This window comes from Bradysia coprophila, unplaced genomic scaffold, assembly GCF_014529535.1.
Source record: "Bradysia coprophila strain Holo2 unplaced genomic scaffold, BU_Bcop_v1 contig_732, whole genome shotgun sequence".
NCBI lineage: Eukaryota > Metazoa > Arthropoda > Insecta > Diptera > Sciaridae > Bradysia > Bradysia coprophila.
In genome coordinates, this window is record NW_023503972.1 from 1,600,276 (window position 1) to 1,624,888 (window position 24,613).

Genomic DNA, 24,613 nt, shown 5'->3' on the forward strand with positions numbered 1-24,613 from the left:
AGAACCAACACAGGCGTACCAATTTATCATTTCTCTGTTTATGAATGAAAGTAAATCAAAACTCAAAGTTCGAATTTTCGAAATACAAATGTTGTAAGCGCCGCGTCGCTTATCATTTCTCTGATTTCTCTTTAACACACAGAAAAAATTTCTGCACTGAAAAAATCAAGGCTGATATAGTGTGGAGGTAATGCCATTCAGAAGTAATGCGCAGCACAAACGTTCGTTGCCAGTGACATCTTTAAAAAAAATATTAAATAAAGATTTTCGCAGTGTCAAAACAGATGTGCCGAATTTCTATTCCATTATTTGTTTTTAACGAAGGGGGAGATGCCGTTTGTATCGAACTTTCGTGACATCTGATTCAGTTATAAATGTCATTACCTCCACACTAAATGAACTTTGGAAAAAATTATGATATCGAAAACGGTGAATCACCAAATGACATTCAAAAAGTGTATTAACAAGAGTAAAATATCGTCTTTATCAAATTTCATTTCAACGTTTAATTTATAGGACTTTTTCATACGATTTATAGTTTTTTTTGTTTTTTGTTTATTTAGTTATTGTTATTCAATTAGGTAACATCGTTAGAATCTTTGGTAACATTAGAAAACACTGATTTAATTGATTGTTTGTTTCATTTAGTCGGAAGAATCACAATAATTTTTTTAATTTTTTTTATTCATCTTAGTATTTCTCATCTAATTTCAATAAATTAACGCATTTAAAGTGTAACTATTATTTATAATTTTTTGGTTTTCTTTTCATAAATTTTCTTTGGATCAACAACACTTACGATTTACATTTAAAATGTCTCTCGAATTTTTTCCATATATTATATCTAGCTCTCTCCCCGCTCTCTCTCTCTCCCTTCATCTCTATTTTATATTATTATCTACGTAGAATTTTGTTAGCGAACAGAAGTAATAATAATCCACCATAAAATGTCCAATCTTTTACTCATTAACAACTTACATGTTTCATGTTTCATGCGAGTCGCTTCTTCATTCCATATCCGATTTACACCAACTGTGTATTGGGGGCACTTAACCGTGAACTTCGCGGTTCGATTTGTAATGAACGGCCGTATAGCTCCTCATCGTCCAGCAGTAAGGATGAATCTAACAAGTATGCAGTTACCCTTGGTATGTGATCGATTTTGTATGGCGTCTGTTGAAAATGTCGAATTTCACGAATGACGTGAGCCACCTGTAAAAAGTTTTATGTTCGTGAGACATATTTGTTTAGACTGGAAATTGGGACGTTACGTTACTCATATATCTATAGCTAATATAAAAGTATCCAATGTAGTAACGTGGAAACTACCAGAAAAATGATTGAATATTCGTATAACGTTAAGAGGGTACAAGGATACGCTTAAATTGTAGCCTACATTTGAGCGTTTCGAAATTTTTGATCGCTGATAACTTTTTACAGTTGAAAAAAGTGAAAACATAATTTCGAGTACAAATGTGTCAGCTTGGAATAAAAAATCGAAGTGGCTATTGGCACTTGGGTGCGAATAGTCTATATCAAGTTTTATTAACATAAGATACATCCACATACAGATCCCTTTTGCAAACTGTAACATTGCAGACTGATCCCTTTTACAAACTGTCATATTACATACTGTTGATCCCTCAAGTGCCAATAGTCTTCATATAGACTATTTGCATCCAAGTGCCAATAGTCTTCATATAGACTATTTGCACCCAAGTGCCAATGGCACGCGCCATGCTTCTTTTAGCAATTGACCCTTTGCCTACATTTAGGCGGAAAAATATTTCATAATTTTATTTGTGACAGAGACTCGCCTGATTGCTAATCCAACATAATGGTACATTCAAAGTGGTGTTAGTTGTAGCGTTACAGTACTGTATAGCATGTCGAGTTCGATTAAAATTCGAATATAGGAGTTTTTGCCTCACAATGTTTTACGAACGTGTTGCTGAAGTGGCACACAAATTAAAATATTTTGTTTAGTCTGAGTTCTACAATGAAAATTCCAAGGTAGATAAATGGTCGGAGGTATAATGCCATATATAACCGAATCAGATGTGCGGTGGCATGAAAGTTCGATACGCCATCTGTCGCTTTCTTTAAATATACAAAATTGCTTGGAAACCTGGGCCATCTGTTTAGTGAGAGACACAATATTTTGTGAATCATAGACAACCATTTAAAAGGAGGTGCCATTAGCATCGAACTAATGTGCTAGGCGCGCGTCTGAATGGTATTACCTCCGCCCCTTAGGAATTCAACATGGCATGTAAAATTTTCACAGATGTGATAATATAGTGACTGGGACATCAGAGAGATGACATTTCATCCCAGTCGCCGTATTATCAACTCTAAGAAATTTTTACACCAATTCTGCATGGACTTAGTGAACCAAGACTTGGATTCCATACTTCCAAAGGGGCAATTTCAACGCCATATGTTATCATTTCTATTCATAATTCAGACGATGCAGTGCAGATTTATGGTTGAAGTAATATTTCAATCATTTTTCAATGGACCCTCAGGAACATACATTTTTCACTAACAATGCAAGCATGTACAGCACAGTGTACCTTATAAAAATTAAAAAAATTGTAAAAAACTTACCATTCTCATTTTGGAGAAATTGAGCAACCGATCCTGTGTAAAGTCGGGTGTACCCTCTTCAATAAACGACAAGTCCGTCAAGTACATTCCCAAATACGGTATACACGGTGGATCACAGCGGTGTAACGCTTCACGCATGGCACGAAATCGACCATCCGAGCAAATAACAGCTTGTAGTTTGGTAATTGTGTGTTTAATCTGAAAACAATTCCGTGAACATAGTTCAGACATTAACATATTTTGCGCTTTAATTGATTATTGTACAATGTTGTTTGTTTGAAGCCTTGCGAAACGAGCCAGAACGAACAAAGCACATGAAATAGTAGCAAGGTATACATACGAACAATGCACACAATATTCCATTAAAATACGAAATTCGGAAATCAATTATAAAGTTATTGTGTAGACAAACAACCGTTGTGAACGGATCCGGTCAAATTCAGCTGTACATAATAATGCCAAAGAGAGTCCGAAACTTAACATCCATCCATACGAAACTAATCACATTAACATAAAACTTATTTCTTAAGTAGTTTGAACAGATGAGGAAGTCAGAAGTTTACCCTTCTTATGTGTAGAAGTGTAGATATGTTGCACTAAATTATAGTTTCCAAACAATAAAAACAATATTTATTGAACCCTTTTTACGCAATACCGATACGTTAGTAAAAGAAACGGGAGCCGGCGTTAAGCCCTCCGCCAAAATATTTTGTTCGGGCAGAAGCGCTAGCTGATAACTCTCTGAAACTTCAGATTTAAACGAAAACTAGTGGCTATTAATGGCTGTTGGAAGTGTCGTAGAGAAATGCGAAAGCCAGATAGACGATAATTTGGCGACTGGGACAAAAAATTGAAAGATATGCGACTATTAGAAACCATCATAGCTACACATTTGAAATTTTTTTCTAAACCACCAAGGTCCAAGGTCATTTCGAAATGTCAAATTTCATCCACATAAGGCAACTTAACCTCAACTTTCACGAAAAAGACCCTATTTGGCCCAAAAGCACATTAAATTACCTGTCAAATGACACCCTACACGACCATGTACGTTTTGTGTACCTCGAGAAATTTCAGTAAGAACAATGTAAGTCTTCGGTTGAAAACTTCAACTGCACACATTTCAGTGTCAGTGAATTTTAAACCCATAAGTCCCTATTCGGCTCAATAGTACATGTGATTACCATTCTAATGACACCCCGCACGACCTTGTACGGCTCGCGTAACTGGATAAATTTTTGTAAGAAAAGTGCAAGTTTTCGGTTTTTGATCACCTTTCACCAGCCACAAAAATCTCGAAAAAAAAATTTTAAGTGGTTTTGGCTTCTAGGGTCGAATACCTTTCTAGGCACATATAAAAAAGTCCACTGGAAAATGCGTTCGATTTCGGTAGGCTGTTTTTCAAAAGAATCCCTCTTAGGTTATGTTCATCTCTGTGGATGAAATCGTCGTCGTTCGTGTTGTCAAAGTTCGGGTTTACAGTTATTTGGAACAAACCTATTGCAACGAAATAAATTGCTGGAAAGAATTCAATTCTCGACCAAATTCAAAATCATTCGATATATTCCCTCTATCCGACGAAACGACCCAGACGTCATATTAGCATCTCTCTGGCGACCAATTTTCGAAATAGTCGGGTATTTTTGACATTTCATTCGTCCTACAGAAATCGCCGAGATGTTACCTCTATCTATAGAAGCGACGTCCCAGTAGCCAAAACTATCATCTATCTGTTGTTTTTTTACCAAAAGAGTTTTTTCCACTTTTGACACACGAATTCCATTTTTTTACACATCCATATTCCACACCCACAAAACAAACTGGCATGGCACACACTTTCCAACTCTTAGTATACACGTTTAACTAGTTGTAAAATTACTTATTACATATTACATATATTACATTTTTCCTGGAGACTCCTTAAAAAGGTGATTTTATAGGCCTGTTTCATCATGTAAAATACAATTTTTGACAAGCCGGCAGCCGAGATTTCTTTATCGGCTGTCATGTCTGATTGATAGCTACAAAAAAAAAAAATAGAAAAGAAAATGGGACCCGAAACGAAAGGCAGTGTTGATGTGAACATATAATATAAGACACAACAACCATTTATGTATACGCTCTATATAGTCATCGAAGTGTATTATTCTATCGAAAGCTTTGACTTTTGCCACATAAGTTATGGTGAACCGAGTTGTATGAAAATTCCATACAATAAAATTGAATTCTTCAAGTTCAAGATGCGAAAGAATGCCGATAACACACAAGAAAGAAAATATTAAAGCCACAAAATACTAAAGCTCATATCGTATATGAGTATTATGTGTAGCATGCGTATGACATGGGGTAGTGTGGACTATTTTAACGTAACTCGAGAGATTAAATTAGGCTAACTATTTCTGTCATAGAGAAGAAGTGGTTTTCTGTATGATGAGCAGCAATTCGAAAATTTCTTGATTAGAAACATTCCCCCTTATGGTAATGAATTAATGGTATGGAATTCTGGAAATTCAGGAATTTTCGGACTCTCTTTCTGTTTCCAATGAAATTCCTTTTGTAATTGAAAAGTGCTTGGGGATCGTTCACAAGTGACGTCACGTTATTAGGGGAGGTGTATTCACGTGACGGTTCTAAGAAATTTCTGTCAATTTTGAATTCCTTTCCGCATGAATCATCAAAGTGTCAAAAGTTCAATAAAAGGATGTCGTCAATTCAGTGTTGTGAGACAGGTCAAAAATCATTGATAACTCCATTTTGATTTTCTAAAGTTTCGAATATATGACCTAACCCTACCTAAAAAGGGGTTTGAGCATGAATTTACGTTCCGAAAAATGTATTTCTCGAGTTATTATTTTGTCTGACAACACTGTATTGCGGACGTACTTTATGGATGTCTCCTAACATAACGTGCAGAGAAATGATACGGCGCCTCACGGCCGGGGAAGAATGTGCATATAGAAACATATTTTGGTTTTCATTAAAAGGCTGCGAGCGCACTTACGCCGTTTAGCACTCCGTTTACGAGTGAACAATGGAAGCTCCTCCCACTTTCCATTGTTAAAACGTAAACGGAGAGCTAAACGGTGTAAGTGCGCTCGCAGCTTAACCAATCAATCGGTCAAAATTGAATGTAAAATTGAGAGGATTCTTTCGCATGTATGAACACACAGGGATAGGCGCAGCCCATTATTTCTCTGGCGTGACGTCATTTTTGTAAGACACTCTCTCTCATGGGTGACAGCTGTCATTCATGTCGTCTGTCTCACGACAAACTAGCGTAGACTTTTAAACACAATGAAATTCCATTGTGTTTTTGGGAGATACGTCAGTTTGTCACAAGATAGACGACACGACAAACTAGCGTAGACTTTTAAACACAATGAAATTCCATTGTGTTTTTGGGAGATACGTCAGTTTGTCACGAGATAGACGATATATTCCATCTGTCTCGCCACATGCCTACCAACTCAACATTTCTCTACCGTGTTTTGATGTTTGGAAAGTCTCACGAATGGAATGGTATCCATCGCATACAGACCGTACTAATATAACATGATTAAGATTATATAACACAACAATGATATACAATATATTGGCGATGTTTAAGCTTAAAGTCTTCTCATGTAACACTCTTCTGCAGAGACTACAGAGTACCAAGTACTTGTATATATTATGCGAACAATATTGAACATATAAGCAGCTCATACAATGCATGATACCATATTATGCCAAGAGTGTTATTGACTCACAGATTTATGAACAAAATACACACATGACATCGATGTATTTTACGTTTCGGTAATATTGATAAAGACAAACTATTGTGACATAGCACTGTCTAACGTCTATGTACAACTAATGATTTATGGTAGCAGAGCTCACTGATAGCATCTCCTCGTAAGCTAAGATTTATAATGTTTGTTTATTGTGTGAAAGATATATCAATCAATTATTGTATTTTATAACAAAATATGACATTGGAAGATATTCTAATGAATTAAGAAAATTATTTATTACGAGCATCGTCTCAGTCACAACAGCAGCATTAATAACATAACAAGATAATAAATTTATTGTTGGCAGATCACAAGAAACAATTTATCAACCAATATATACCATTGTACGTTATTACAGCACATAATATACTTCACACACCAATTATAGTGTTAAGACAATTTTCACTTACCGTTTTCGGAACTTTGTCCCAGGTTTTTTTCAAGCGAAACACGGCTGCGTTCGTGAATGCTGCACACACTTGCAACACGCCATTGAAATTGTGCAGACAACGGCAGATGTCAGCTACGGCCGTCCATTTTTCAATAGCAGCGACACGGGACGATATGCTACTTCTGGAATTTAAAGATCAATCAAAATCCAATACATTAGAGTGTGATAATGGGGTAAGACATTTGTTCTCGCATTACTCGTTCTACAAGCGACGTCGTCACCGGTAAGCAGTGGGTTTGCATTTTTAGGTCTTTTTTCCATAGGAAAAAATACCCTATTGTGGACACTTTGTCTGTCTGTCTGTCGGGTGTTCCAACTTTATGAAAATTTTGGAACATATTATTTGATAATGCAATGTCACTATGAGCAAATCAACACCAGGCAAATAATAATTATTTGTTATCTGATAATTGATAGCTGATAGTTGGCATTGCAATTCGAAAACTTGGTATTTGGTAGTTGACTACAAAACGTAATTCTCGGCAGAGATGTTTACTATTCGAGAGCTGCTCACCGACTGATGAAATTATTCTGCCTGCTTGTCTATTTAGATTCGAGTATTTGGTAGTTGGTAGTTGTCAGCTAGATTGACATTGAAAATTGCAATGTAACCATGAGCAAATCAACACCAGGCAAATAATAATTATTTGTTATCTGATAATTGATAGCTGATAGTTGGCACTGCAATTCGAAAACTTGGTATTTGGTAGTTGACTACCAAACGTAATTTTCGGCAGAGATGTTTACTATTCGAGAGCTGCGCACCAACTGACAAAATTATTCTGCCTGCTTGCCTATTTAAAGCTTGAATTTTTGGTAGTTGACTACCAAACTGGTAGTTGACTACCATACTGATAGAGAGGTGGTAGAGATGTTAACTGTTTGAGAGCTGCACACCGACTGATGAAATTATTTAGGCTGCTTGAGTATTTATAATTTGATAATTTGGTAGTTGACTACCAAACTGGTAGTTGAATACCAAAATGGTTGTTGAATAGTTGAGTTTGGTAGTTGAATACAAAATTGGTAGTTGACTACGAAACTGATAGAACGATGGTGGCGATGTTAACTGTTCAACAGCTAGATATCGACTGAAGAAACTATTCTTCCTGCTTGCCTATTTGTAACTCACGTATTTGGTAGTTGGTATCTCGAGAAGTGAGAAAATTGAGAGAAAGAAAAAAGACCTCATTAGGCTTATAGCCGGTCTATTCTTGTTACAAGTTCTGCACAATTGTTACAAGTTGGCACACATGCATTGGTACATCATATCCCCTGAAAATCAGCGCTTCCACCTACGTACTATAGACATACTAAGCGAGCCAACCTGGTGAACTGATGGACTTTTTTTACTTTTTCCCCTACACTCCTACTACTCCCCACTTATTCGTAATCTATGCGTCCATACGAGGTCAACGAGCTATCACACGCCACATTAGGTTAAAATTTGGACGAGATATTAAATTTCAAAACTTGGAAATTTGTATGAAGAAATGGTTTTTCATACATTTTGAAATTGATGAATTTTACCAACCTTTGTCCTTCTGTTACAACGAAACTTTTAAATTTACCGATTGATTTGAATGAAATTTTCAGGGTATGTCAAGGACGTAATTCTAAGAAACTAATTTGAAGGAATTTTCATTTAAAGCTTATAATTTCGGAACTATGAGCGTGTTAAGCTATTGAACTATGGTACCTATAACTCAGAAAATTTGACAGAAAGTTCGTTTAAAAGACAATTTTATAGACATGAACTCACAACCTTCAACTTGCCGGGCTGATGCTCTAACCAATCGAGCTACCGTGGGTTGAAGGTTGACGGCAAGTTGAAGGCTGAGAGTTCGTGTCTCACCCGTGCACATCAAATTTTTTATTTCAAATCCAATTCGATTCTAGTATTTCGAAGCTGAAAATTAAAAAAATTCGTCGCGGAATATTTAGGGAAAAAAAACAATTTTATAGAGTTTCACATTCTAGTCGACACGTGTTTCATGGTTTTCCTAAAAATTCGTCTATTTGGGAGCTATGAGCGTTTTAAGTGCGAGCTATGTCATCCATAACTCGGAAAATATGGCAAATAGAAAGTTGCTTTGAATTTATAGAATTTCGTCGAGTTTTCTATTTTCGTCAAATTTTCGATTTTCGACAAATTTTTGATTTTCGTCCAATTTTCGAATCTCGTGAAATTTTCGATTTTTGTCAAGTGGAAGCTGGAAGGTTCTGGTCAAAATGAAAGTTATATCAAATTTCAAACATTGAATTTTCGTAAAATTTTCGATTTTTATCAAATTTTCGAATTTCGTCAAATTTTCGGTTTTCGCCAAATTTTCAAATTTCGTCAAATGAAAGCTGGAAGGTTCAGATCAAAGAGAAAGTTATAGAGTTTTGTTAGAAGAATTTTTTATTCAAACTACACAATATAATTGTCTGCGACAAAATTCTGAAAAATAATTACTTACAAACGAACTAATATCGCCCAAAACCACTTACTTACAAGTGCGACGCAAGTAGTGTTATCCACTTACAAAAGAACTGATATCGGTGTAGGTGACGCTTACAAATTCGACACGCAAAAAGATATGGGGCAAAAATGGCAGCTGATGAGGAAAATACGCGAAAGTTTTATAGCAGTAGCTACAGCAACAATTTGCTTAGTTAGATGCAGAGAGCTGATAATATGGTGACTGTGCCGTCGCATCGAGGAAAAACTATTGTTTTTGACTTGTGAGATGTTACCTCTGTCGAAGCGACGTCCCATAATATGACAGCAAATTGAATTGCCAGTGGAATGAAATGAAAATCGCAATTCAAACATTTTATAACATGCCGACTGCAGATACTATGTGCTAATGAAAGCAAATTATATTTTCGTACTATTAATATCCAACCAATAATTACAATTTATTGCGGTTGAATAAACCGTCAATATATTTACGTTTCTACATTGTCGTTCGAAACGGATACCTTCTCATGGAAATGAAATTCAAATTAATGAACAGCATTAAACTAAACACATAAACTTTTGTAAGATTATGTTCAGTAAACGTGATCCTTTCAGAAGCCTTTACATGCAAGCAAATCAGCAACGTTGCTATACTACCCCCAAGGAGATAATTATGTAAGTGCATTAACAAGAGTGGTATAATTTACAATTAACTTTGTGTTGAGAGAAGCTTTGTGTTAAGAGATGCTTAACATTGTATTTATAGCGTGTATGGTATTAATATAGTGTCACGTGCACGCTTGTATAATTACACAGTATCTTCTTGGATTGACACCTTACCTTGATATTATTTCCGATGATACTAGTCTTGATCCATCATTGAATCGCTTAGTCATTTGGATAATATGTTCGGCTCTGGTCTTTTTGTTCGATTTCATCCAGGACTGCCCCAGGAACTCTCTTTAAAAATAAAATGAAACAGATGATGAAGCAAAGTGTTGCGAATGGTCACAAGGGTTTGCAATTCACGCTGCAAGTGCGGTCGAAATTCAAAATGGAAAGTGCGGAGGTCTTTCTAACGTAGCGTCAATTTCATACAATGAAGCGTTGAAATGTATTTTTTGGTTCACTTTTTCATCGAATCGTTCACTTAAAATTCAAATTTTAAGCACACTTACGGCGTGAATAGATCCATACGAAATACAGATATTCTGATAGTTCTCCAATACTTTCGTTTCGGTATAATTCACAATTTTCGATGTAATGTTCAAAACGACACCGCTACAGTGGGTTCACTTTAAAAGTGAACCAATTTTTGATTTTTCCCACAACTTTAAATGTTAACAATCTCCAAGAACAACAGTATTTTACATAACTAGGGATAAAAAGATGAAAAGTAGAGTTTTCGTGTGAATTTTGTTGATCCGAGGCGAAGCCGAGGTCAATAAACACACGAAAACTCTACTTTTCATCCCTAGTTATGTAATGGATTTTACATGCTAAGGGCGTCGAAAGAAGGCTTGAAATAGCAGGGATCTCCAATATATGTTTTGTCATTGACGTCTGATGCTCACATTTGAAATGTCGACGCATCGAAAATCTATTTAAAGGTAACGATGCAACTGTAATTGGAGCCTACATTTGTGCGTTTCATATTTTATTTTCGATGATATCCATAAATTAGAATCCTTTTTGAAAAATGTACAACCACAATGTGCTAGATTTCTATAAAAAATAGATGAGTCGGAACCGAAAGTGAGGGCAATTTTGGATATATTTTTTTAGAAAAGCAGATTTATGAAAAAAAATCGCCCCAAAGTAGACTTTTCAGCTGAGCAGCAGTACATCTTTTAAGGTAGTCTCACACCCGAAAAAAAAACATCTCCACAACTCTTGTGATCTATAGACTGTTTAAATCGATAGAGAGAGACCAGTTTTTTTAGTTGAGATGTCTTTGAGTCAGTTTTCTCTGGAGGTGTAACTGTCAAAATGAAACAATAGTTATTTAAATCACATGGGTCGAAAAACGATTTTTAAAAATTCGAGGTGAATGTGTGAGCTGAGAGGGTATTGTAACATGAGAATGCGTGTTTGTGAACCGAGGTTTACCGAGGTTCACAATCGCATTCGAATGTTACAATACCCTCGAGGCTCACACATACACCGAGAATTTTTAAAAATCTTTTTCGACCCGAGTCATTTAATGGCTTTTACATTCGCCTTTCATCGAAAATCACGAAAAACACCAAAAATTATCAATTTAATCGAAAACTAAGCACCAAACAAACACAAAATATGTCGATCACTTCAATAGCACACAAAAATATTGCAACAACACGACAACGATTCTTGACAGCATTCGTTTTTGAAGAGAGAGAAGTCTCTCAGTTTGCTATGTCTACTACAATTATGATCGATTTGTATCATATACACGGCGCTTTCCAGTTTGTTAACTCTAGGTTAACAATTTCCAATATTTCATCCCTAGAGATTACAAATTCCAATATTTCATCCCTAGAGATTACAAATTTGTCTATGGGTTAGCGGTGAACATTTTGACATTTTCTAAATATGCGAATTCGATTTAAAGTCGTATTTTCGATGGAAGGCGAATGTAAAAGAATGTTGTAAACATTACGTGGTCGATTTCAATTTTCTTTTATTTTGACAGCTAGCTATAACTCCAGCAAGTTTTAACTGTTCCGTTTACCACTCTCATGCTACACTCCGCTGCAGTGTGCTCTCTACACAGTCTATTGTTTAGACACATCTGTCAAGTAAATAGAGGCACAATTTTCCAATTGACATAATAAAATCGAAATTCGAATGCGCACGTCTGTGTGTGGTCTGTAAGCTTAGGCCTTGCAGATTCTAGTAAAAATAAATTCAATCAAAATTATTGGCGCTCAGTTTACTTGACAGATGTGTTTAAACAATAGAGCACAAGAGCACCAGAGGAAATATTTCAAGTATCGGAGGCACGACGGATAGGTTTTTTTTTCAATTCACGCCGTAAGTGCGGTCGAAATTCAAAATGGAAAGTGCGAAGGTCTTTCTAACGTAGCGTCATTTTCATACAAGGAGGCGTTGAAATGTACTTTTCGGTTCACTTTTTCATCGAAACGTTCACTTAAAATTCAAATTTAAGGCACACTTACGGCGTGAATTAGTCTTTAAATTCTACTGTGAAAGATGTCTTTCGCGTCAATAAGATACAGCAGATACAGCGTTTCTACGAAACATTTCTGACAGGCAGGTTTGTACGAAAATCCAACATAACAACGATAAAACTGTTGGATTTTGATTAATGTCATAATTCGTGCTAGGTGGTTGTTAGCAACACAATCCAAGAACAGGCACGAGAACAGAATTTAAATACGAGAACAGAATTTAAATAAGAGACCTCCACGACGCAGTAGTCTAAAATTATCATATAAATTCAGTTTTTTTATGTTGGTATAGGCCACTGCGTTGCAGACCTTCCGGTTCCCTACAAAATAAGAGGCCGAATGACCGTTAAAAAAAATCTGTTCTTTGTGCCTGTTATTGGAGTTGTTGGGTGAATTATTTCAACAAAGATATAATCGAATCGGTATTGGTAAAACAGAAATATCGAAATACCGGTACCACCACTTTGTAACGTTATTGCGAACCCGAGCTTCTTCAATAAATTATGAGCATCTACAGGCAAAGTACTCACTCGCTTCGAATATTCATAAAAATCTGGTGATCCAAATACGTCATCTGTTCAGCAATTTCTAGAGCCGACAACGTTTCGATGCTGTCTTTACTGGCAACCTGCAAATTTAGAACCGATTCTTAACGGTTACTGTAACGCTTAGTATTGTTTTTACTTACCAACGGCTGTGATAGTAAAATTTCCAATTGCTGCCGCCCGCAGTCTAAATCATCACGAACTAACAACCGTAATAACTGTGAGGCAGCACGATGTTCGGACGGTAACAAGTTCGGACTGCATGTGATGTCCTCCAAAAATACAATGGCCTGAGAACGCAGATTAACATCTTGTTCGAAATCCTGAAAATGTTTGGACACCCAATGCCTGCGAGAGTAATTTTTGTTTGTCTTTTCAGTAAACATCGACAATTTATTTTGTTGGTATAACAGAACCTTAACACATTTAGCACCCGCATGGTGGCTGGTGAACTAACCACAGATTCTTTACGATTGGACGATCGTAACTCAGGGGGCTCGTCGCGTGGATTGCTTGATGCAGATGTCGCCACTGCAAATGCAGCTGCAGCAGTTGACGTACTACTCCTGTGTGATTATTAACGGTGTTAATGCGGATGTCGGAATCGTATCATTCTTATTAAGTGAATAAATTCGATCAAATGAATGGTGTGAAGTTATTTGGTGCTGGTCTAGCAAACTACAATTTTACTTTCTACAAAATTATTGCACTTGTTTGTATAAGGAATATTACTGGTCGATGCGTCTATCCAAAAAGGATTAATTTATCAATTAGAGGGACGGACAAATATTAACTAAATTTTATCTGTTGCTACTTCTACTTTAACTTAAGATAATCTACCGGTTTTTTTTTAGTCAAAATAAACTAATTACAGATATGAATAATACAATATTTTATCGAAATGTTTAAGGTTTACCACATTAAGTCGTTTGAGTTGATTATGACTGTGTGAAAATTCTTTCCGTTTTTCTCCAAATGTAGAATTACACTTGAGATATGATTAATGCTGGGGCCAAGTTTTTATATGAAGAGGTTAAGCAGGTCGTTGGGCCCATATAGCAGAAAATCCACTAAACTACGCTGTAATTATGCATTACATTTTTTGCAACACTGCCCCAGTGTAATAATGATGATCTGCGTAACCTGTAACCTGTCCATATACAACCTTGGGTGGCGGAACCAAAATTCACAAAAATTTACAGAATAAGACACCTCTGAGTTGATCCCGAATTTAAACTTAACTAACAAAAAAGTTTATTCAAATTGTGCTTTTACCCGCCTTCGAGGCTGTCTTGACATGTACTTTGAGAAACTCTCATAAAATGAGCAAGATGACGTGGCGATATCAGTCAAAATTTGTGATATTTTCGTTTTCGACCCATTTAAATTTTGATGTCTCCACCTTCTTGTTCATTGATCAAATCATACTGTAGCAGTAGCATACTCTTCCAGAGCGAGATATGAGCGCGAGAACGTGAACATTCGCACTCAACATCCGGTCGCATTTCAAATGGAACAGATCACTCAAAAAATTACTTTTTCGTTTGACTCGCTAATTTTACTCACAGTGAGCGGGTATTGAATTCGCTTGCATGCTTACAATGGTATAGTAATACGTTCGTGCAACAGGGGTCAAATTGTATAGTGTTCAAGGAGAGCGAAAACAGGATCTCAGCCTTTAGAAATTGTTGCAAGAAACGTTTTCCTTTTACAGATTTTGCAACTACTTTTGCAACTACTTCAGCCGGCTCCCAGCCTTTCGAAGTAGTTGCAAAAGTTGTTGCAAGAAACATTTTCCTTTTACAAATTTTACAACTTCTTTTGCAACAACTTCAGGAGGGTCCGGATCTCCGGGTCAGCATTCAAAAAGTTTCTTATTTCGATGTATGAACCCGAGATCAGTTGAAGAAAACGAGTCAGATATCGTTCTCCTTTAACGCTCTGTAACAATGTTAACGGAGAGATGTAGGAACTCAGTTCAACATAACTGGCCTCGGGGGTAATGCTAAAATGATGGAAGGTACAAAATTAATATGTCGAAAATTCGAACGTTGAATTTGCTCTCGATTAACACTCTATGAACTTATTAAACTTGATTTACACTTACAGAAAAACCACTCTCTTTTGCTTCCGTTTAGCTAAACCATACCTCTTTTCTATTGTTTAAAGTGTAAAGGGAGAGAAAGCTGAGTGCTTTTCTCGTAAGTGGAAATCAAGCATTGAGAACGCATCTAAGTTTGTATCGTATGCACGTTTTAATGTGACGGAAGTGAATCATAAAAGTGACATAAATAAGCTGCATCAATTTAAAAAGAAAAAAATATTCTCGGATTGGTATGTAACTCGAATAAGAACCCCTATTCGTTCAGAGAATGAAAATTCTGTTTTAATTTTTCCTTTGATCATAAGCATTCAGTTTGTCTGGGTAAAAACGAAAAGGAAAGAAAAATGATAAAACAATAAACAATGTCTTCACATAAAACATTTACAAAATGTGTTCTCTTGCTATGTTGTGTGAAGTTGATGATTGCAACAAGAGCTTTGAAAATAATCCACATTTCTTGCAGTAAATTTATCTGTCAAAATTAGAGGCAGGTTTAAGTTTGAGTTATGCATTTTACACCTATCATTCACATTTTCATTGCTTTTAACTCTAGCTACTACACATTGCAACGAGATAGAGATTTTTCTTTTGTTATACTGTCAGACTTGACAGATTGAAATTAGCACTTCGTTGAAAGTGTTTTATATTGACCGAAGCGAACGCGTGAAAAGTTTCAACCAATGTGAATCGCTGGATAATTTAACTGTGTCTTATGCGTGAGTTTATGCAACTTTACGATAAACCGACCTCCAATTTATTCCTCTAGTGTTCACGGAGCGGTATTTTTGACAAGCAATTTTAACCAATTTGTGGGTAAGCCAAACATGTCAAAATAGAGGAATCGCATACAAACTGGGCTTACTCTATAGTACCACTACCACAGATCAGTTAAAAAGTGGCATTCGCCCTCCATGAACACTCTATATTCATGCTAGAGTGACGCTACGGATAGATGCAATTATTTAAGCTGCGAGCGCACTTACACTGTTTAGCTCTCCGTTTACGTTTTAACAATGGAAAGTGGGAGGAGCTTGAATTGTTCACTCGTAAACGGAGTGCTAAACGGCGTAAGTGCGCTCGCAGCCTTACTCAAAAATATCAAATCAGTTCAATCCACGGGTGTACCACTTTACCATAAAAATTGTCGTAAAATACCATCGATGTTAGGCAATTGCCGAAGACAATTAAAAGTTACTATAACAGATAATCGTTGTTGCCGAAAACTATAACATTCAGAAAATAAAAAAACGAGTCGATGTTTTTGAACGACATTCAACAGGGTGGTACAAAAATCAAAAATGTTCTAAGCGCGACAATAAAAATTCAATCCACAAAATAGCATGCCAATAGAAATGATTGAAGAAAAATCGTAGAACTCACCACAACGCATCAGGATCCAAACTTCATGCATTATTATTCAGAGATGAATAACGAAATGAATGCGCGCAGAAATTAAGTAATAATTGAAGAAAAGTTGATGTTTATTTTTTGAAACGGACAACAATATCAGAGTAGAATCCATGTTTCAACAGTGATGAATGATGAATTACAATGTAGCATAAAGAAAATTGAACAAACACTTATAGTAAATAGAAGCAAACATTTAAGTTGTCCTTGTTTGAAACATTTCCTATTTTAACGGGTGAGAAATTTGTTAATCCCCACCACTTGTTAAAACAACAATGTCCAAACAATTACGTAAGTTATTTTACTCGCGAAGCCCCGTCGAAATGATCAATTAGCCGCAAATGTCATCGGGTAATGAATCATTTCCGTGGGTGCTGTGAGAAAAATATTTTCTTGAAAGGGATTAAAGAGGTGACAAAACGATGACATCACTTCTTATTACATTTAAGAAACATCCAGACAACAGCTCCCTAACAGTACTGCCTATTACATATGTTTCTGCTTGATTGAGGGAGTTGCGGTAAATTGAAATTTTTTATTGACCAAGTGACGAATTGAATTCAAAAATATTTTTTTCATTGAAAGGCCTGTCGTGTCAGTCAATTCAAATTTTTCGGATTTTTAACTTGTCACCAAGCGATCAATGCCATATTTGAATTTTCTACGATGTGTGGTATGCATCAGTGTCATCCTCGTCATATCGTGGCCGTAGGCACTTAACTATTATTTTTTGTAAATCTGAAGACCGTCAAATATCCGAAAAAAACGTTCGGATAAGAATTCGGATAAGAATCGAGGTAAATATATATCAAGGTAGGTCTAAGAATTACTCGGAAACACGGACGCCCTTCTTGGACTCAACTGTGTGGAGTTTGAAATACTGTTGGATCTGTTGAACGTTTACTCAAAAGATTCTGAAGTAATTCAATATTCCCGTAATGATAAGCTTAGTAGGAAACAGTAACCAAGTTAAAAGGGACACACGTGACCTCATTCAGTCAAATCTTTATTCAGAGTCCGTTCTACGCGAAAGTATCTTTGCGACAAACTTTCTTTTAATTCCATCCAATCAGATCTTTGACGAGCTAGCCTATCCCATCTTGTGTAACTTATGCAACCAAAAACGTAAATATTCAATTACCTGCGTTGGGACTGCCTGTACGATGTTATAACTACGCCCACCTTACTGCTACAGTGATTGATCGGTTCCTGTTGAATAGATGCTCTTGGTGACATGGTTCCGAGCGACGATCCACCTAAAGAACCCCTTGGGGTAGTGTATAATGAGGACGACATATCATCATCGCTTTCGGAGAACCTTCTGCAAAGAGAAACACCGAATATGTTACCGCTCTTCCTTAATCGTCACACTCAAACGTTCAAACCTGGGTGGCTCTTTTTGAGGAGTTCCAAACAGATGTTTGCGTGTTTTTTCGGGTGTTTTCTGAATCCGATGAAATGATCGTGGACTAGAACGTTCACTCCCCTAAAAGAGAGAAACGTGAGCGCATACAATGTAATCTATTCGATTCCTAGCTTCCTTACGCGAGGCAAACCAGAGTCCCCATTTAGTTGCAGACTGTGCCGGTGTTGACACAGAGCAGCATGAGGTATTTGAATATTAGCTCCAGCACTCGGTCTGCGGTCCAACAATGTTTTGTGAGGCTGTAAAGATGACACAGTCGATGACGATCTACTCTTTGGCCTTGGTTCATCGATTTCGACCATTTTCTGATGCAATTCTTGACTGGCTGTCTGTTCTGTACTTTCTACATAGTGTGTCGTTGTGACGGTTGGCGGAAGTGACGGGGTTATTACAATTTTCGATGAATCCGATTCCTTTGATGCAGTTACTTTCGGTCGAATTCGTTCGGGCAACGGAGCTGTGGGAGCTGTGCCAAATTTATATTGTTTGGATTCGCTTGTCGCTGATATGGTTGTGGTAGCAGTCGTTGTTGTCGAAGTTGTTGATGATAATTCAGTTGTTATCGACTCTGTTCTTTCGAAGCTTCCCGATCCCGTCGAACCGACGAGAGTCACTGAACTCAGATTTGATGGTGATGACGGCCCACTGAGAGTACTCTCTGTCAACGTGTCCAAACTGTTAGACGTTGCAATGGTTGTCGCCGGAATGGACAATAAATTGTCCGATTGCGAGGTGGTCGTAGTAATTTCAATTGAAGTTACCACATCATGCGATAGGGCCTCATTGATGTCACAGTCTTCCGATTCTTTGATTATCGTTGGACCGCACATTTCCGGTATCCAGGATAGCCCTTCTTCCGTTGACTGATTGGTTAGAATGCGTTTTCCCTTTGGCTTTAACGAAGTGGAATCTTGACTGAGCGAACGGTCTCGATCGGGTCCCTCCGAGCAATATCCTGAAATATTGGAATGTTATCGCGTTAGTTTCGAGTTTTAATCGAAATTCTAGTCGCATACCGGAAACGGAACTAGCACCCGATGTTCGACGTGGTGAATATTGGCCATCATCACCTCCGGGTATATCAAGAAAATCGGTTTGCGGTTCACAGTCGCATGGTTCATCGTTGGATGGATCGTAGAACACCTTTTTGAGTGCATTTAAAACTGTTTCGCTATCGGTGAATACACGGTACGTAAGCAGAAAAGTGTTCAGAAAGTCAATAGATAGAAACCGAAGATCTGAAAACGGAAAATTCGAGTGTCACGTATTGGTGAAACCTTGGCTACGCTGGGCTTGAATGAATGATAAAAGTCTTAAGATCTCGTGGTGCTCATTTGACGTTCCCTTATAACCGAATGGTTAAATCTAATTCCATTGTCATTCAAACCCACCTGTCTCCAAAATTGAGGTAAATCAAAAAAAATATTGCAAATGCATCGCGCGTACCTGTTAAGCGTTGTAACAATCTCTCAGGTGTAGCATAGCGAACTTGAGGAAGTTTACAAGAATTTAAAGTCCTTGAGAAGCGTATGTCAACATCATCTTTAAATAATCGAGGATCAGTTTTTAAAGCATGGTGGGCAGCTATGGAACCTTCAAAAGTAATACCTTTCGTTAGTGTTCATTCATGCATTATTTGAATAAGTTGTCACCCCCGGACGAGCCAACTAGTCCCGGCGACAGCATCGAATGCAAATGAATATTGTCCATGCATTGGGATATGTCGCTGATCCATGCCTCCTTTTCCTGTACGGTCGACGCCACCAAATGGATGCAGTGACGTACACCCGATTTCAGATCGACCACAATTTTGAAGTCACGATTGCTGGTGCTGACAACCGATTCGTTCACACTGAATGTACTGCCTTGGGTGCGTTGCGACAATACTTCGGCGTCTGAAATTCCGATCGGTTGAAAAATAATTTTTTGGAAGAAATGCCGCGTCCATACCCTCATCGTCTCTCTCGGAATCACTACTCGGATCTTCGATTAGAGTGGCCTCAGCGAGAAGAATCTTCCCAACGTCCGGCAATAGATGCAATCTCCCACCCGAAGTCCTTGCAACACAAATTCCGAAAATTAATTTCTTTCTATCAAAATTTGACAGTCAGTTCTTCGACCTACCTTGTAGCAATGATCAAATTGTTCGAAAAGAGAAAACATTGTCGTACCGATTCCCTCTCGCTCTTAAATGTTAAACGACTTCGTATTCGTCCCTTACCAGGCGGTACTTGAACCAGACTTCCTACAAGGATTTGTACACTCCATGAACTGAACATGAATTTCAAAGAAATGCTTACCTTGCCGCACAAACACTTGGTTCACATCCAGCAGTATGTCACAGCCTTCAACAATCATCCTCTCAACCGCCAAATTTTTCCGCAAATTTTCCGTTTCCGATACCTCGTCGTGCATCTGACGTGATAGATCTTCCAATTGCTGCCTGGCATTGGTTAGACTCTTCCGTTCGACATGGTCGTGTGGAGTATGTGCTAATAGCTCGTGTAACGTTATAATGTACCTTGGTATCTGATGCATTGGATACGTCAAAAAGGTTTCGATACATCGACCTTGACAGGCCGCTTTTCCTTCCAGTCGTTTCAGAACGGCTGCAAAAGCTGCATTATTTACTTTACATTCGGTTAGAACTTGTAGACTGTAGTGATGATTTCGCACATATTCCTGGTATATACTCAACATCGGCAGCAACATATCGAATAGGTCACCTAGAACCAGCGTTGGCCAAGATTCTAAGCGTGAGGTGAGACCTTTGAGGAATATTTGATGAAGAAATAGCACCGTTTCGCAGTTAAGGAATATTGAGTTAACGTCTTCATGCGAACATGGTGGCTTCTTCGAGCTGGCCGCCATTTTAAATGGCCGATAGAAACAACTGACCAACACTTCCAATTGTTCCATATACTCTTCTTCCGCTTCGACCATGCTAAATACCAAACTGTTTCGCTTGCGCATACTTTCAGCGTGCGGTGATTTGATGTATTCCTCAACGATCTGCTTCCAACGTCGTCGGCACAACCAGCCACGGAAGAAGCTTTGGACTTTTTTGATCTTTCTCAATTCGGCGGTGTCTTGCACCTGATCGGAAAAGCCACTTAACGAGCAATTATCATCTGCGTTTGCTGAGCCCGCACTGAAGCTACCTCGACCGACAGGTGTTTGAGATACCGATGGACGATGTGAATATTCTCGACGCAATGAACAAATCTGAGGAGAAAATAAGTTTGGATTCGTCAGTGGTTGGTCCACTGTAGGTCGTAGTTCGCATCAAGGCAACTTGGGCTCGTTAGCGAATTATAAGAAAAGCAAATCGATATGCTTTCGTTCTACATACGTCTGTAGAGTCCACGAACCACTCTAACGATGAGGTGCAACTATTGACTGTAGAGACAGCAAACAGAGTGCGACATACATCAAATCACACTTTTCATTGTTCATTTTTTGCTTACCCCACAACAAGTGAGTGTATTTCATCATACGAAGTACTAGATTGTAAATACTAACCTCAGCGCGCAGCTTCTTAATTTCGGATGCCAATTCTTCGCACTGTTGGGTGTACTGCCACTTAGCAGTCTTCTCACTTTCGACCACTTGGAGCAAGTGCACGTGCTTCTGTTCGAGTTCTTCTTTTTGTAACAGCAGCTTATTGAAACTGAAAGAATTCATCGAGTCTAAAGTGATGAAGTAATAGGTGGAAAATACGAACCTTGCTTCACGTATTGCCACAATCCATGTAGCACACTCTGATTCATTTGCCGCTTTCAAGTCGTATTGCCTTTGGTTTTCACGTCGATATGATATCGAGAAACAATGCTGAAAAGTGTGGTTAATATGTGTTTAGTAATAAAATTCCCAATACTGGTCTGCTCACGTAAAAAATGCCACATTCGTATATAAGCTGTCCCTCTTAGTTTCTCTAATTTCTCTTTCATTTGCCGTTCGAAAATGCATACGAAATGAGAGAAATCAGAGTAACGGAGAGTAACAGCTTCGATCCGAAAGTGGGACTTTTTACGTGGGAAGTATCAATGAACGGAAATCCGGGATTTCAGTCAGACCTACCTGAAGTTTCTCTTCTTTGTGTGGTTTATGCATAGGACTCGATATACCAGGAGGACCTATACAATTGGGTGCAATTAAACGTTCACAGTAGCTTCCTTCTAAAAATATTAGGCCAGAAGGTCTAGTCGACGTTTCTGTTTCGTAGTAAAAGAGTAAATTCTGAAAACATAGACAGAGAAGGTTCAAAATGTCATTAATTTAAAATTTTAAAAATATTTGAATAAATCAGACGAAAGAGCGAAAGAGCCGTTTTTGAAGGAACGGACACCTTTTGTTCAAGCCGCGGCTTAAGTTGGTTTAAAAGAATTCGATTTTTTGAATTCAATTTTTAATTTAACCTGTTACAGACTGCTTTCATCTGCTATCGACTACGACAGCAATAATAAACGACAAACATCGACAAATGAAGTCTTTTATAGCAAAAAGCGTGGTCAAAACAAATGAAGTAAAAGATTTCTGAAATCAATCTTTGAAAATCTTCGATCAAATGAAGTAATAGATCAGATAGTAAAACTGTTAATATGCTTGCCGTCTGTGACAGGTTAAAATATAGTGACTGTCAACCTAATTTGTGTCACCGTCTGCTACAGCTGTTATACCAGCTGATCCACTCTTACATTGCTTATGCGTCTTTAAAAGGGTTTCACAGTCACACGAACATGATAGTGGTATAACCGTATCGGCACGCATACGTAATGTGATATTATTTGTGGACCTGCTGGCTGGAAAACCGCCGCAATTTTACACCAATTAGGTTGACATTAACTGTATAACTCAGTCTAGGGGTTTCTATGTCTTTGGCGGCTACAATCTTATTTCGGCTAGATTCTGAAAGACCACGTTAAGACAACTCTGTCTTGATTATGAAGGAAGTGGCAGCAAAATTTCCTAGTTGCTCTTCCATCGACTTGGAAGAGTTCATTTTGTGCAACTGAAACTTTTATATTTTGGAAACGTAGCAGCAACGATATTCGGCCAAATAACTGTTCAAATTTAACCTTCACCATTAAGGCTTCACGAGTGTCATAAGAACTTGATCTTTCAGAATCAAGAACTGTCCCAAGTTATTATTCTTTTCTCTCACGTCTAGGTTTACCTACCTGATAGAGAATAAACCATCTAAGTTGCCATTTGTGATTGTCGGACGACCGTTTCTGAAGTAGTCCATGCTAAATTTTTTATTGTTTTTATTAATTTATCAGTCAGCTCCATCTATTGTTTAAAATATAAATTACCATTGAATGATCATATTGCGCTCGTTCTGCTAGCATAAGAAGTTGTGTGTCGTTTACACGAACCGAACGTTGCATTTTCGGGCTCAACATTTGGCTAACAACTAGTTTTTCAATTAAATTTTTTGGTTGTTGTGTAAACCGAAACGTAAATTTAAGTTGGTGTGTGCATTAAGTCATTGCTGCACACAAAGGTTTTAGTTACTTTAAATATCACAGATTGTTGATTGCATTAGTAGTTTGATTTTATTCCTTCGGTACTGATATATTGTGTTAGGTAACTTGACATTATTTACAATGATTTCGTTTGGATTCGTTTTTGCATTTTGCTGAAATATCCTTTATTTAAAGGCAAATGTTTAAAATGGTAATTTTCACAAGGATAATGGATTCTATTAACGCACTTCAAGCATGAGTGATACTCTAAATAGGGTATTGAAACTCGACACTGTCACACAACTGCAAAACACTCTAACAACCATTTCACACGAAACAGTAGTCTGGCAGCTGTCGACTATGATCCTGTTTACTTGAAGTGCGTTGGTTCTATAAATCACAGCAGAATATATGGAATAAAACAGTATTTTACATAACTAAGGATAAAAAAGATGAAAAGTAGAGTTTTCGTGTGAATTTTGTTGATCCGAGGCGAAGCCGAGGTCAATGAACACACGAAAACTAGACTATTCATTTTATATTACCGAGTTATGGAATGGATTTTACATGCTGAGTGCTTCGAAGGAAGTGTTTGAAAAATGAAAATAACGGTTATCGACGCATGTAAAGTAATTTGTTGCCAGTTTACCGATGTAATTTTCCCAAAAAGTTCTCTTTCTTGCATTTAAATGCTAACAGAAAAGATCAATGGTAACAAAAAAGAAGTCTTGTATGGGAACATTCCGAAAGCTTTAATGTACACTGTTGAGGGTGAAAAAGTACGCAGTGGCCAATTTACTCATCAAGCGAAAACACGACAAAGCTAAAGATAGATAGAACATGGCACACCAGTGAGTATGGAACAGTTTCAAAATGTGGATAACCAAACAGACGAACCGGACTACCGTTGCCGATTTATCTCGCCTAATGTCAAAAATCTCGCTAGGTGTTGATCTCGCATCCACCTTCTATCAGTATACAGTCAAAGGCAGTCAATTTTCAGCATAAATTTGCTTCAGCTGTTTTTCAGCTGATCCACACATACAATCAAAACTGGTTTTCCTTGTTCATACGGTTGAAGCTGCTACACGCACGCGCATGATAGTGGTAAAACCGTATAAAGATGTATAAACGGTTGTGATTGTTTGTATGGATCAGCTGAAAAACAGCTGAAGCTAATTTATGCTGAAAATTGACTGCCTCTGACTGT

At 37.5% G+C, this 24,613-nt stretch overlaps 1 protein-coding gene across 1 annotated transcript; it reads right to left on the reverse strand.

Moving 5' to 3' along the window:
- Positions 1–727: 727 nt before the first annotated feature.
- On the reverse strand, positions 728–23,577 carry LOC119084126 (ras-specific guanine nucleotide-releasing factor 2-like). Its single transcript, XM_037193976.1, has 22 exons — positions 23,251–23,577; positions 23,116–23,184; positions 22,016–22,174; positions 21,660–21,766; positions 21,458–21,605; positions 20,236–21,160; positions 20,060–20,180; positions 19,886–19,992; positions 19,588–19,830; positions 19,382–19,528; positions 18,952–19,173; positions 18,055–18,890; positions 17,895–17,995; positions 17,651–17,830; positions 16,483–16,503; positions 13,415–13,564; positions 13,142–13,346; positions 12,984–13,081; positions 10,124–10,243; positions 6,797–6,959; positions 2,611–2,808; positions 728–1,212 (listed from the first exon to the last, which is right to left on the reverse strand). The coding sequence occupies exons 1-22, from the start codon at positions 23,338–23,340 to the stop codon at positions 1,024–1,026; spliced, it is 4,599 nt and encodes a 1,532-aa protein (XP_037049871.1). The 5' UTR covers positions 23,341–23,577; the 3' UTR covers positions 728–1,023.
- Positions 23,578–24,613: the final 1,036 nt, after the last annotated feature.